Genomic DNA, 14562 nt, shown 5'->3' on the forward strand with positions numbered 1-14562 from the left:
AAGCGTAAGAGAATCGTAATTTAAGGTTTGAAAAAAAATCTGAAAAAAATCTTGAAAGAATCTTGATAAGCTTTAAAAAGTCTTTAAAAGTTTGAAACACTCGTGAAAAGTTTGACAAATCTTGAAAAGCTTAATAATAATAAATAAATAAATAAACACTCGCGAAGAGCTTGACAAAATACTGAAAAGTTTAAAAAAAATTAACATGTTTGAGAAGATCAAGGAAAGCTGGAAAAAATCTTGATAGGCTTGAACAATTCAGAGAAACTTGAGAAAATCTCAAAAGATTGAACATTTTTTTTAAATATCTTGAAAAAATCTTGAAACGCTTGAAGAAATCTTAAATGACTTAAAAAAAGTAGAAACCTTGAGAAGCCTGAAATAAATCTTGAAGAACTTGAAAAATTTCTGAAAGCTTGAAAAAATCCTAAAAACTTAAAAACCCTTTAAAGTCTAAAGAAAATCTTGCAAAGCTTGAACAAATCTTCAAAATCTTGAAGAACTTCAAAAGCCTTTAAATATCTTGAAACACTTGGAAAGATCTTAAAAAACTTCAAACATTCGTGAAAAGCTTGAATTTTTTTGAAACACTTGAAAAAATCATGAATCGCCTTAAATAATGTTTTTAAGCTTAAAAAAAATCTCGAAAAACTTGAAAAGTTTCTACAAATCATAGAAAACTTGAAAAGTTTGAAACACTTGTGAAAAGGTTGAAATTTTATTAAACACCTTGAGAAGAAAATTTATTAAACACCTTGAGAAGATTAAAGCTTCAAAAAAAATTCTTAAAAAGCATAAAAAAATTTCGAGAGTTTGAGCATTTTTTTTGGAAATTTTGAAACCTTTGAAATAATGTTTAAAATCTTCAAAGAATCTTTAAAAGTGTGAAGAAACCATGAAAAACTTAGAAAATCTGAAAGAGCTTCCAAAACATGAAAGCTTGAAAATACCTTTAAAAGCTTGAACAAATCTTCAAAAGCTTCTAAATATCTTGAACTATTTTTTTTATTTCGAATATACAGGTTTTAAAAGTTTGAAAAAATCTTAAGAAGTTTGAAACGATTCGAAAAATATTTTCAAGCTCGAAAAATACTTAAAAGGCTTGAAAAAATTTTCTGAACCCTGAAATTTTTTTGAAATGTTTGAAAAAACTTGAAAATTTCGAACAGAGCTGGAAATGCTTGAAAAACGTAACAAAATACTAAAAAGTTTCAGGAGTTTAAAAAAATCCTTTAAGGCTTGGAAATAGCTTGAGAAGCATTTTAAAACGCTTGGGAAAATCTTTAATGCTTGGAAAAAATCTGGAGATGCTCGAAAAATGCTTAAAAAGCTTTCAAGAGGCTTTTTAAAAGCACTTTTTAAGCGTGCAGAAACTGCTTGAAAACAACTCAAAAAAAAGATGGGAGAAAAACAGGAAAAGCTTGAAAAAATCTTGAAAAATTTGAAACGTTGTTGAAAATCTTGAAACCCATGAAGAAATCACGAAAAGCTGATCACGAAATTTCAAAAGTATAAGAAAATCTTCAAAGGGTTGAAAATATCCTACAGGCTTCCAAAAATCATCAAAATGTTTAAAAAGTCTTGAAAGGCTTCAAGTAGTATTGCAAAGCGCGAAGAATTCACAAAACTCTTGAAAAAATCTTTTACAGCTTGACAAAATCATGATAGATTGAAAAAAAAATCTTAAGAAGCGTTATCCCAGAGTTTGGGGCTACTAATGAACTAATTCCAAGCATTTTAATCTTTTTTTCTGAGCTTTAAGGCTTTTCTAGGCTTTTTAAACTCTTGTCAAGCTTATTTCAGTATTTTTTTCAAACACCTCAACCTTTTTATTTTATTTGTTTTATTGAGCTTTCCCCAAGCTGTTTTCAAGCTCTTTGCATGATTCTTTCCAGTTTTTTAGGGCATTCTCAAGCTTTTAAGTAATTTTTTCAAGCTTTTTATCCAGTTCATTTAAAGATTTTTAAAACAAACTTCTTTAAGCTTTCCAAGTTTATCAAGCTTTTTTCGAGCTTCTCAAGCGATTAAGTTCTATTCAAGCTTTTATCAAGCATTGCATTCTTATCAAATTTTGCAAGCTTTAAAAACATCAACTTTTCGGGATTTTCAAACCTTCTAAACTTTTCAAACTTTTTTGAAAAGGTTTATGTAAGAAGTATGAATATAGCTTTAAAAAACTTGGAAGCTGGAAAAGAGCCCACAACATACTTTTAAAAAAATATGAATAGTTGCTGTAAAAGCCTAGTAAAGCTTTAATGCTTGAAAAGACTTGAAATAAACTTGTAAAATACTTGAAACAGGCTTGAAAACTGCTTGGTGAAAACTTGCGCAAAGCTAAAAGAAAACTTGAAATTTTAAAAATAGCTTTAAACGGTTTGAAAAAAAAAACCCTTGTTCAGACTTAAAAAGCTTCAAATGCTTGGAAAAACTTAAAATGAACTCAAAAACTTGAAAAATTAAGTTTAAACAACGGTGAAAATTTGAGAAAAGCTTGAACCTTGCTAAATAAAGCTTGAAATGTTTGAAAAAAGCGTCCAACATGCTTGGAAATAATTTAAAAGAAACCTTGAAAAATCTTTCCAAAGACGCTTAAAAATGTCAAGAAATAGCTTGAAAATAATTTTCGGAAAGCTTGAAAAAAGGTTGATAAAAGCATGAAAATTAATATTTTGCAAAAAACTGTAAAAGCCTGGAAAAAACTACAAGGCTTTGAATAAAATTTGAAATTTGCCTGACAAAATTTTTAAAAACTTGAAAAAAGGTTGAAATAATATTAAAAGAGAGCATAAGGTTTTAAAAAAGTTTAAAAAAACTAAGAAAAGATTGAAAAATGCTTAAAACAAGCTTGAAAATGATACTTGAGTAAGTAAGTAAGTAAGTAAGCACGAGAAGCGTTTGTAAGATTGCCTGAAGAAAGTTTGAAAAAAGCTTAAGGCTTGAAAATGCTTAAAAAAATTTTGTCCAAGATTTGTACAAAGATTTAAAAAAAAACTTGAAAAACATTAAAAAACTAAACTTAACTAAAAATTCATTATTTTTTTAAATGAGTTTGAAAAAAGCCTGAAAATAGCTCTACACTTTAAAAAAGATTTAGAAAACATCTTGAAAAGCTCTAAAAGAGCTAAAAATTGTTGTTCTTTTCTCAATTTATAAAATTACGCTTTGCAAAATTTTTAATTTTTCTTATATTTTTTATTTATTACTTTATTTCATTTCAACTCTCTTTTTTCATTTAATTCTCTCGATTATCTTAATTGTTTTTACTTTCTTATTATTTTTCAATTTCCTCAAATTCTGAAATGAACCTTTTTTTTATTTTTCTTAGCAATTTATTAACAGTCACATTCTCAGCACAACTCAGTTCCTAGCGGTATGCAGTTCCCTGGTTGTACAAGCGTTCATGATCCATGATTATGGTAATGTGAGGATGGGCATAGTGTAGTTGGTTAATCGATTGTCTTGTACACAGCTCACCTAGGTTCGATACTCATAGCGTTAGAGATTTTTCTACAGAAATTTTTGTAACCCGTAAAATGAGATGAATGACCCTCGAAGTTAAAACCGAAAAGAACAATGATTACGTTTAAGACTGTGTGTTGAATATGATTATTACAGCAGATTGCTTTTTCATGACGCAGTGTTTCTATTTTTCGATTAGTGAAATTAGTTTCTATCTGGCGCTAAGTCAGTATCAGATATTGATGAGACAAAATCGAAACGCAAATTTCTAATCGGTGAAAACTTTGGTCGTAGGTAATGTAACGAACGTCTACTCGCCATGCTAGGAGCTCGGCTCAGAGCAGTATCTGACCCGGACCCCTCATCAGTGTTAAGCTTAACCATCAACCAAACACCCCAATAATGAAATCGGTAATGGTAATGCTTCACTGCTGCATTTTTTCTTAAAAGTTCAACACACGGCAGCATCGCGTGATGTGCAAAATACCAAAAATTGTAGATTTAAACAAATATAGTTTGGGTAACAATCCTACCCTACCTTATTTTATTCGGTAGCTTCCCCTAAGTCTATACTAATGAACCGATTTGCCTGCCAATAAGCCAAGCCTTTCGTGTAGTCACTATGCTTCTGCTCTACAGATGCCCATCTGCTTCCCAGCAAAGAATAGTTAGCAACAACCCAATTCCAGTTAGGCAAACAACAAGTACTCCAAGACACACCCCCGCTACGAAATCGGGAGCCTTAGTGGAAATGACGCAGAACCATTCGTTCCCAATGATAATATATCATGCTCCGTAATAAATTGTCCGACAAGCTGCCGACGGGGTACACATCCACACCCATCGCGCCGTAACGGCGCGATCCTGCCTGGGACAATGACAGCTGCCCGTGCACTATTCCAGCAGAACAACAAGCTAATAATATATCTTCATCCCATCTGGTTGAGAGAAAGTTGGCAATCTTCCGGGAATCGCTTTTGGTACAACATCAGAAAACGAGTTGCCAATCATAAATTTCAGCACGTAAAACACACTCACGTTAACACGAACGCACACTCACCTATACACAAAGACACACACACACACACTTCGTCACGCTTGCATGAGTTCCATGACACACGATCCACCCGCATCGGAATCCGTCCGTAACTACTTCATATTCACATGGTGGTGAGATTTGCAGGATGCCGAAAATAAAAGGCATCCTACGGTTGCGGCGACCGACAGAAAGCTCCTGGTACTTGTCCGGTATTTTCGAACGTGACTGGCACGGACAGGCAGAACAATATCGAAGCCGGTTGTTTATCGGTAATCCTTTAAGTCCCGGTTTGTTACGGCCCGCCGTCCATGTTCGGTACCTGTCCGCTCGGATGGAAGTGACATCCCTGGGTGGCATTATATACACCATATCATCCGTATTGGTACCGCCGCCCGGTAGGCATTATCGGCCCTGTTCGTCGCACTGCAGAGTTAATAATTCGTTCGGGAGGTACGATTTATTAGAACGGTAGCAGGTGTAAATAATTACGCTAGAACCACACGCACACACATACAGACGGCACATGTACCAGAACGAACATAGTTCACTTTTAGGATCCCTCCCCAACATCGATTCCTCCGGGGAATTGAACCCTGCCGTAGAGATGTTACGGCGGCATCGTGGCCAATTTGATTGCTCCACAGGGAAATAGATTCACCTAATGACCACTTTATTCCGTTTATTAATGGCCGATAGTTTTTACCCTAGAGAACGAGAGAGATAGAGAAATTTTCGATTATGCTGCCTGTACTAATGGACTTTTCCTCACTTTTCTTGCAGGACACAGTGAAACCGATTACAGCAGCATTTTCACAGCCAATACACAGCAGCAAAACCGATCCGAAACCAATAGCCGCAACCGATGACTGGCGCCGGAGCTGGTTTCGATTATTAATGGTAAGTGAATGTGCGATTCTGATGTGGCAATCGGTTGGGGATGGGTTCGGGTCAGATGTCTCTTTGTCAGGTGGTTTGACTTGACCTTTGATCAGTTAGATTACGGGGTTTTTCTGAATAGCATCGAAACTGTGCTGAATTTGATGGGGGATTTTTGTTCGGAGGTGTTCGGATGATTTAGTGATTTGAGGGTTAATCCCTCCTCTTCTTTTTCGGTACGTTTAACTTTTACTAAATTAGCCAATTAGTATTTGGGATTACTGAAACATCATATTTCATAATTTTTCAGTAATCCTTAATAGTGACACGAATTTTTTAGTTTTCTATTATCTCGGATTCGGGTCGAGTCCGGGTTTTTAAGCTTTCAATTTCTCGGGTTCCGTTCGGGTTCGGGTTTGAAAAATTTGAAACTCGACCATAAGAAGTCTTCAACATACGACTTTTCCCTTTTTCGAAAAATCTTCTACTTTAATTAGAAAATCCGCGTATCTCTTTTCAAATTCCTTTTCTTATCACTTTTTTTGTGTTTTAATTTTTATATTTTACTTTTAAAATCTCAATTTTATTTTTTCTGCTGTAAATAAATATTTTTCTCTCTTTATACACTTTACTTATTATTCTCTACTATCAACTTTTAACTTTTAGTTTTGGTTATGCCTAAAACCTTGTAACTTAATTATTGATTACAATCTTTTTGAATTTGCACTAAATGAACAATATTGTTTCAGGAAATTAAAGCTCCCTTGCAATACACACTGTTTATTTTGCATGCCGTGCCATCAGGTGGTCTTTAGTCATCCCCTTCCAACCTACTCCATCGAAAATAAATTTCGCACAGATAAGAAGAAGCCCACTCGCCGAACTGGTTCAAGCTGACACAAACATTAACCCCGTTTAGGGCAGAACTTTAATCTTGAAGCCATCATCTATAGATTGCCCGCCAGAGTTTTCTCATTCCTCCCCATCTCATCATAGTGTTAGTACAACACCCCCCCCCCACAAATAGCCCGAAGCGCCTGTGGCAGCCAGTACTCGTTATGTTTTCATGAATAATAATAGCAATATTTTTTCCCTCCCGTTTCGCCCCGACACCTGCCAACACCAGACAACAATGACGACCAAGCGATGGGGGAGTGACATTGTTGCCAAAGGCGCCGCCACGTCAGTCACTCGGTCGGTCGGTTGGTTGGTGCCATGCTGGACGAACGGCACATTATGACGTCGGAAACGCTCTACAACACACTCTTATCGTTCCGCGGAAGGCAACGGATGGTTCTTCAGAGCGCGCACAGATTTCTTCTTTTATCTCCCTAATAATGCCCTACTTGAACGGGGGGAGTCAAGTCAAGGCACCGGAAAAACGGACCAACTTTTATCACGTGAAGCACAATCTCCTGTGCATACGATTATTTCCCTCCACTTACTGGCTGTGCCATTCTCGCCGGGTGAAGTGCTGTTAGGGGGACGTTAAACCCATGGCAATCCGATTGGAGTTCAACCCTCTTGATATGTCGAATTAGATTTGTTTCTAAATTTTAATCCGGTTAGAGAGTGCTTTGGTTTACTGTGCTTCTTGTAGAATGAGAACAGGAGATTTTCAATTCCCGTGGAGAAGCATGGTGACTTGTTTGCAACAAAGAACCATGTGATTCCATGAAATCTAACATCTGGAACATAATCTACCTAAAAATATTAGAACTAGCAGTGTGGTAATATTTGAAAAGCAAAAAAAAAATACCATGGGCAGCAAAAAAAACAATACCTGATTCCATTATGGTTGAACGAATATATATACATATTTCAGTCGTGGTGGCTTGATACAACCATTGTGCAGCTTTCAAGCACTGTGAGAAAAATGAAACCATCAGTTCAAAGGACGACAACCTGAGATCAAGAATATGCTAGACTATCAGATCCCGTACTGACTTATACCGTACGAGCAAACTACTTCAGCATCGTGTACCGGGCTAACAATGCGCTGTATGTGAGCCACAACAGCGCTTTCTCGCTTGGCTTGCTGCGAGTAGCCCGAAGCCGAAAACACTTCCCCGGTGCGATGTGTTTCCCGAGAAAGTCAGCCAATTTAAGATAAAAGAACACTGTTGGCGGAAAAGTTTCGGAGCTTGCTTCACCCAATGGGAATACATTTTGGGTCGCTCAATCACTGGGATGAAAAGGAACTGTTAACTTCTGTTAGCCTACATGTGAAAGTTTTATGCGCACGAGTGCACCGAAAGAATGTTAACGCTAACGAGGGAACAGCGGCCAAAGGTTGAAGAAGTAGTTGTGTGTGGCATTTTGTTTCGATGAACTCATTATGCTCTAACTTGTGTTCTGTTTTTGAATTAAAAAATCTTTCTTCAGGTTTTTTTAATTTTGACGTAAAACATGTATGTTTATATGCAACCATTATTTTTCCTTAAAATAAAAATGTATTAACCCTCCGGCACTCGCGTGAATGGCTCACCGAATGAGCGGCCGCTGGTGCTGAAAGAAGATTTCGCTAGAGTTTCTGAAGGTGTTGCAATAAATACAACGGCGCGAGTGCCGGAGGGTTAACAAATTCGCGCATAAGGGCCTAATTTTGAAAAATTGGATTTTCATATTTCCACTCTTCAGTAACTGACACCAAACTTGCTGGCAGTTAGACGATATACGGCGCCAGTTAGACACTAAATCCAAACAGCTCACAGAACGTGTGTGAACGCAATTGGCTGGTATTGAATGATGTCTCGTTTAGCCAAGCATAGAAGCTCTTAGTTGACGAGCCGTATAGGGAAACGAACTGTCTTGGGGCACAAGGGCCAAACGGTTGCGAGTATGGAACACGAAACACGAAAAAAATCTTTCTTCAGATTTATTTTTAATTTTGACGTTAAACATGTATGTTTATATGCAACCATTATTTTTCCTTAAAAGTGTGGAACACGAAACGATAAAATCCAACTTTTCAATGTTAGGTCTTGTGCCCTTGCGCGCAAATTGGTTAATCCATTTTTTCCTTTAGGAAAAAATAAAGGTTCCACGCTGTGCGAATTGTTTGGGTTTAATGTCTAACAAGCGCGAATTTGGTATTAGTGTGGATGTATTGTCTAGCTGGCAGTAAGTTAATGTCAGCTACTGACGAGTGCAATACGAAACATTTAAATCCAAGGTATGATTGTGCTTCGTCCTCCACAAAGTTGTAGAGGAATCTCAACATGAATGAACAACAAAATGGTGCCTAAATTTTACAACCGATGACAGGCGCGCGTATTTTGTCATACATACTAATCACTAAAATAAGATTGGAGACAATAAATTCAAAAAGAAACTAATTTACTGATTTGGAACAACAATTTGCTAAAGCCAGAAATTATAAAAAAATGCAAGAAATATTGTAGAGATTGCTAGTTTTGTCGCCTTTCACGACAATATTCAAGCTTTAATACTATTCTGCTGATGATGAAATGTGGTCAACATGGCAATTCATAATATAGTGCATGAGCTACTCAAAAGTATATGAACATACTCGAGAACAATTAGTTTAATGAACAAGATGTATTAGCTCATCATACCAATGCATATGACAATAAAATATTTGTTCTATGGCTACCGCAGATTGGAAACTGGTTTTCGATCCTTTTCGCGAAGTGCCAATGCTCAATCGTCATACATGATTCAACAGCAATTATTCCACTCAGACAAGACCATGCATATTCCTAACGCATATTTTCTGAGAATACTGTTATTCTGCTTGCTCGCTCAATCATATTTGCCCACACGCGAAACCTGATACAAATAGTTTTAACTTCGCAAATTGTTCAAGTTTCTTCAAACGATTCTTGTTAAAAAGTTGATATTTCAGAAAGTGCACAAAGAAAAAATAGACTTTTTCAAGGAAAAAACTGTTAAAAATAGTGGAATAATTACTTTTTTGTAAAAAAAGTTTAACAAGCGGAAAAAGGAGTAAAAAAGAGTAGAAAATGAAAGAAGGTAGCGGCAATAAAGAAAAGAGAATTAGGAAAAAAAGTAATAAATCATATAAAAAAGAAAATAAAAAAGTAATAATGAAAAAACAAAAATAAAAAAGAAGAAGAAAAACAAAAGAAAAAGACAACCGGACTGCAAGGAAAAATACTAAGAAGGAATCAGCGAAAGATAAAAAGGTTAACAGATAACCATAAAAACAGAAAACGAAAAAGAGAAAGGAAAGGGAAACAACAAAAACGGGAAAAATATGGAAGAAGATAGAGGATAAGGAAAAAACAAAGCAATTTCAAAAAGAAAAGAAATTAAAAAAGAAAAAGCAAAATTTAAAAAAAGCAGAAACTAAAATGTTAAGCAAAGAGGAAAAAGAAAAATGAAGAAAAGAAAAAGGTTTAAAGGAAAATATAAAAAAATCGGTAAAGCAAGAAACGCAAAAGAAAGGCAAAAGAGGAAAAAGCTAAGAGGCTATAAAAGAAAACAAAGGGAAAATAAAAAAGAATAAATAAGAAACAAAAAAGCGTCAAAGAACAATGGCAAAAAAGCGAAAACACTATGGCCCAAATACACAAACTCTCAATTTTTTTTCGATATTTTGAAAAATTAGAAAGTATGTAACCCCTTAACGAAAATAGTAGAATAAATACTTTTCTGGATAAACATTCAACAAAAAGCAAACGAAGTAAGAAAAAGTAAAAATTTTGCAAGAAAACGACAAAGAAGAAAAGATAATTAGGAAAGAAAATCAAAATTTTTTTAAAAAGTGAATAGCGACCAAAGTAAAACAAAATAAAGTGAAACAAGGAAATAACAAAAGTGGCTAGAAAAGGAAAAAGGGGAAAATATAAGGAGAAAAGGAAAAAAACTAAAAGTAAAAAGGAACAAATGCACCAAGGCCCAAATGAATTTTTTTTCGATATTTTGAAAAATTAGAAAGAATGTAACTCCTTAACGAAAATAGTGGAAAAAATATTTATCTGGATGAACATTCAACAAAAAGAAGAAAAATTAAGAAAAAGTAGAAAATGAAGCAATGTAGCCACAAAGACGAAAAGAAAATTTAGAAAAAAGTAATTGAAAAAATAAAATAGATATGAGAAAAGATAAAAATAAATTGAAGGTAAAGGATAGAAAAAAACAAAGCAATTAAAAAAAATAAAATAAAATGGAAGAAGTAAAATGAAATAGGGGTGAAAAAGAAAAGCAGAAAGCATGAATGATCAAAAAAGAAGAAAAAGTAAATAGTAGAAAGGAAAAAGAAAACAGAAATATGTAAAGGATTAAAGTACAAAGTAGCACGATTATACGAAAAAGGAATAGCGACAAAAGTAAACAAAAAAAGGAAAAGTGAAACAAGGAAAACAAAACAAGCTAGAAAAGAAACAAGGGGAAAATATAAAAGAATAAATATAATGAGAAAAGGCAAAAAAGCAAAAAGTAAAAAGGCACAAAGGCAAAAATACACCAAGGCCCAAATGCACCAAGGCACACAGGCACTATTTTTGGAAAATTTAAAAGTATGTAACCCCTTAACGAAAATAGTGGAATGAAAACTTTTCTGGATAAATATTCAACAAAAGGAAGAAAGAGTAAGAAAAAATAGAAAGTGAAGAAAGGTAACCACAAAGAGGCAAAGAGAATTAAGAAAAAAAGTAATTGAAAAAATAAAAGAAAATGAGAAAAGATAAAAACAAGTAATAGAATAGAAAAAGAAAAAAGAGTAGGAAAAAAAGAAATAGAAAAAAACTAAGAAAAAACAGCCAGATCACATGAAGAAAAGAAAAAAAAGAAGAAAAATAGGTAAATAGATAAAAATAAACACAGAAAAAGGAAAAAAATAAAGGAAAAGGAAACACCAGAAACAGGCAAAAATAAGGAAGAAAAGGAAGAATAATAAAAAATAAAGCAAATTGAAAAGAATAAAAATGATAATGGAAGAAATAAGATAAAGGTGAAAAAGGAAAACAAAAAAAAATCATTAAAAATGAGAAACCAGAAAAATGAATGAAAAGCGAAATTGGAAATATGAAAAAGATTAAAAGAAAAACTAAAAAGAAACAGCTAAAAAGAAAAGTGAAATAAGAAAAACAGCAAAGCGCATAAATAAAAAGAAAAAGGGAGAAAGAAAAAGAATAAATAAAGCGCAAAATAGCTAAAAGGCATAAAGATAGAAGGACAAAAGGCAGATAGGAATGTAGGCACAAAGGTACAATGGCACAAAGCTACAATGGCACAAAGACGCAAAGGCACAAATGCAAAAAGGCATAAAGACACAAAGCAACAAGCACTCAAAAACACAAGGGCTCAAAAGCACAAAGGCACCAACACACAAAGGTACAAAATGAAAATGGAAAAAAATAAAATAAAAAATGAAAGGAAATTAATAAGGGAAATGGAAAAAAAGTAATAGAAAAAGTAAAAAGGAAAAGCAAAAAAGGAAAAGGAAAAAAAATGAAAAGAGAGAAAGAAAAGAGGATTAATAAAAATAAAACGCCAAAAGGCGTAAATGTAAAAGAACAAAAAGAATATAGGCACATAGGCACAAAGATACAATGGCGCAAAGGCACAAGTGCACAAAAGGCATAAAGACACAAAGCAACAAGGACTCAAAGACACAAGGGCACAAAAGCATAATGGAACAAAAGTACAAAATGAAACTGGGAAAAATAAAATAATGGTGAAAAAGAAAAACATAAAGAAAAATGATTAAAAAGGAAAAATGAAAGGAAATAGAAAAAGGGAAAAGAAAAAAAATATAGAAAAAGTAAAAAGGAAAAGCAAAAGCGGAAAAGGAAAAGAAAGAAGAAAAGTGTAAAAAAGAAAAAGGAAGAAGAAAAGAGAAAAAAAAGAAAAAAAACAAAAGGCGTAAATGTAAAAAAGCAAACAGAATAATACCACAAAGGCGCATAGGCACAAAGGTACTGTGGCACAAAAGCATAAAGACACAAAAGCACAAGGGCACAAAGGCATACAGACACAATGGCACAAGGGAACAAAGACACACAGATACAACGGCGCAAAGCCACAAAGGCGCAAAGGTACGAAGGCAAATAGGTAAAACGACACCAAAGCACAAGGGTACGAAGGCACTAGGGCACAAAGGCACAAGGACAAATATACAAATACAAATGGTGAGCAAACGGAGACGCCACCAACGCGAGAAAAAAAATTAAATTTGGTGTTATTTGAGCAGTACCGCGAGAATTAAACGAACGAGCTTAAATGTAAATGGTCTTTTATAAACTAAAAAAAATTTTTATGGTTGTGGAATAAATTGAACTTTTTATTCATAAATAGTTCTCAGGATGGCTGAACAATGAGTAAGCAGAAACTTTAACGACAGAAAGAGCTTTTTTAATTTTTCACCGAACAACATCAATCTAAACCTGTAAACAGAATCGAACGGTGATCGAAAAACAAAAAACAAAACAGGGAAAAAATTTAAGAAGGAAGAAAAGAAAACGATTGAAAATAAAAAAGATAAAGGGGAAAAATAGACAAAGCCAGGTAAAATGGAAGGTGAAAAAGTAAACAAGGAAAAGAGTGATATAAACAGGAAATAAAATCGGGGTAAGCGAGCAAAGGAAGAAAAGGAAAGCAAACAAGAAAAAATAAAAAAGATGAAAAGCAAAAATGAAAAAAGGATGGTAAAATTGTACACGGCATAAAAAGGGGAAAATATAAAGAAAAAAGGAAAGTAAAATGAGATGGAAAGTTGCAGGAAAAAGAAAAGGGAGGTTTACTGAAATATTATGTTTCCAAAAAAAATGATCAATTCCTGTAAATTGTAGTATTCCATAAAGCACTTGTAAAATCACCATAACATAAAACTGAAACAACCTATGTGCTCCTTTATTGTTATGGAGCTGTCAAATTGTCGTTTAAAAATATTATATTGAGTTAGAAATTAATTATTAAGTTAAGTTGAATCTATCGTTTCTCGGAGTAAAATTTAGCTCGTCGTTTTCTTTGAATTATTCGGTTGAAATTCTTGTTATACATTTTAAAATGGCTGTTATGGATTTTTAATTTTACCGGATTTTTGCTAGTTGTTTCGAATTTTGGACTAAATTGTCCAAAACCCAAATTTGAACTATTCTGCACTAAGCAAACTCGTTCTTAGTGGATTACTCGAACTATTTCCTAAATTGAGTTCCATTTCTTAAGCGAGTATTGGTGTTATTGACTTTCAATGCATATAGCATAGTGCATCTTGCATTGACTTGCTGAGCCAAATCAAGTTTCGATCTCATTATATCTCCTCAGCTTAATCAGGACTAGGGGTTTGCTCAGAAACACAAATAGTGATTTCGTTTTTTTTGGAGCTAGCGTCAATCCGGCGCTAGCCTAGTCCTGTCACTAAGTTAGTGTCGGATTCTGATGAGACAAAGTCGAATCGCAAATTCCAAAACTAATTTAATGCATTTTTATATTCTTTCCAAATTGTGCAATGGCCGACTAAAGTTATTCTCTCTTAATTGACTGATACATCATTTGGACGAACGGCATTAGGTCTAACATATATTTCAACATTCGATTAAAAATTATTTCGGCTTAACGATAATCGAAAATGACAAATAGTCAGCATAATTTTCCGTTCTGTCAGTGGACTATTTTGCTAATGTTGGCTACATCGTTAATAAGTTGGTTGACAGAAAACCACTTTAAAGCGAGCAACTGTTCAAACTATAGCGTAAACTCACCACCCTGGATGATTCTCGCTGTAACTCGTCCTTGCTATCACAGCACCTGCAAGGAGCTCAGCGTACTACTAATTTACGAGCTCTCCCACTCTCGCTTGTTGTAGCTACTGTAGCATAGAACAAACAGCGAAAATTTGCTCAATCATGCTATTCATTATGCAGAATAAATTAAATTAGTACCGGTGCCGAAATGAATGTTTAAATTTTATAGCGATTGGCGCGCGTGCCCCAGCAAAAGCAGAGAACGCGCGGCAAATTTGGCTGATGGTGCTGCTGTGCATGCGGGATCCAAGCGATATTGGCCCCCGGTACGACCTGGTTTGTTATGGATAGCATGTGCGTGTGGGTGTGTGTTTGTGTGATTATTAGTTTGGTCGGAACCTAAAACTGTATCTTTATTTAACGGCGGCGGTTTGAAACAGTGTGAGTAAAGACTTGGTCGGATTTTCGGTTAGAATGTATAGCAAAAACAATCTAATCGGACTAAATTTGGTTTGG

The 14562-nt window shown here is 34.4% G+C and overlaps 1 protein-coding gene across 4 annotated transcripts in view; it reads left to right on the top strand.

Moving 5' to 3' along the window:
• Window positions 1-14562, top strand: part of LOC131677313 (uncharacterized) — a 456877-nt gene that overhangs the window by 353254 nt on the left and 89061 nt on the right. For all 4 annotated transcript variants that reach the window (XM_058957049.1, XM_058957047.1, XM_058957050.1 and 1 more), the window contains one exon: window positions 5279-5395. In XM_058957049.1, coding sequence (XP_058813032.1) covers window positions 5393-5395 — 3 coding nt within the window. In that variant the 5' untranslated portion in view covers window positions 5279-5392. The remainder of the gene's footprint in view (window positions 1-5278; window positions 5396-14562) is intronic.

The sequence above is a fragment of the Topomyia yanbarensis genome, chromosome 1 (assembly GCF_030247195.1).
Source record: "Topomyia yanbarensis strain Yona2022 chromosome 1, ASM3024719v1, whole genome shotgun sequence".
NCBI lineage: Eukaryota > Metazoa > Arthropoda > Insecta > Diptera > Culicidae > Topomyia > Topomyia yanbarensis.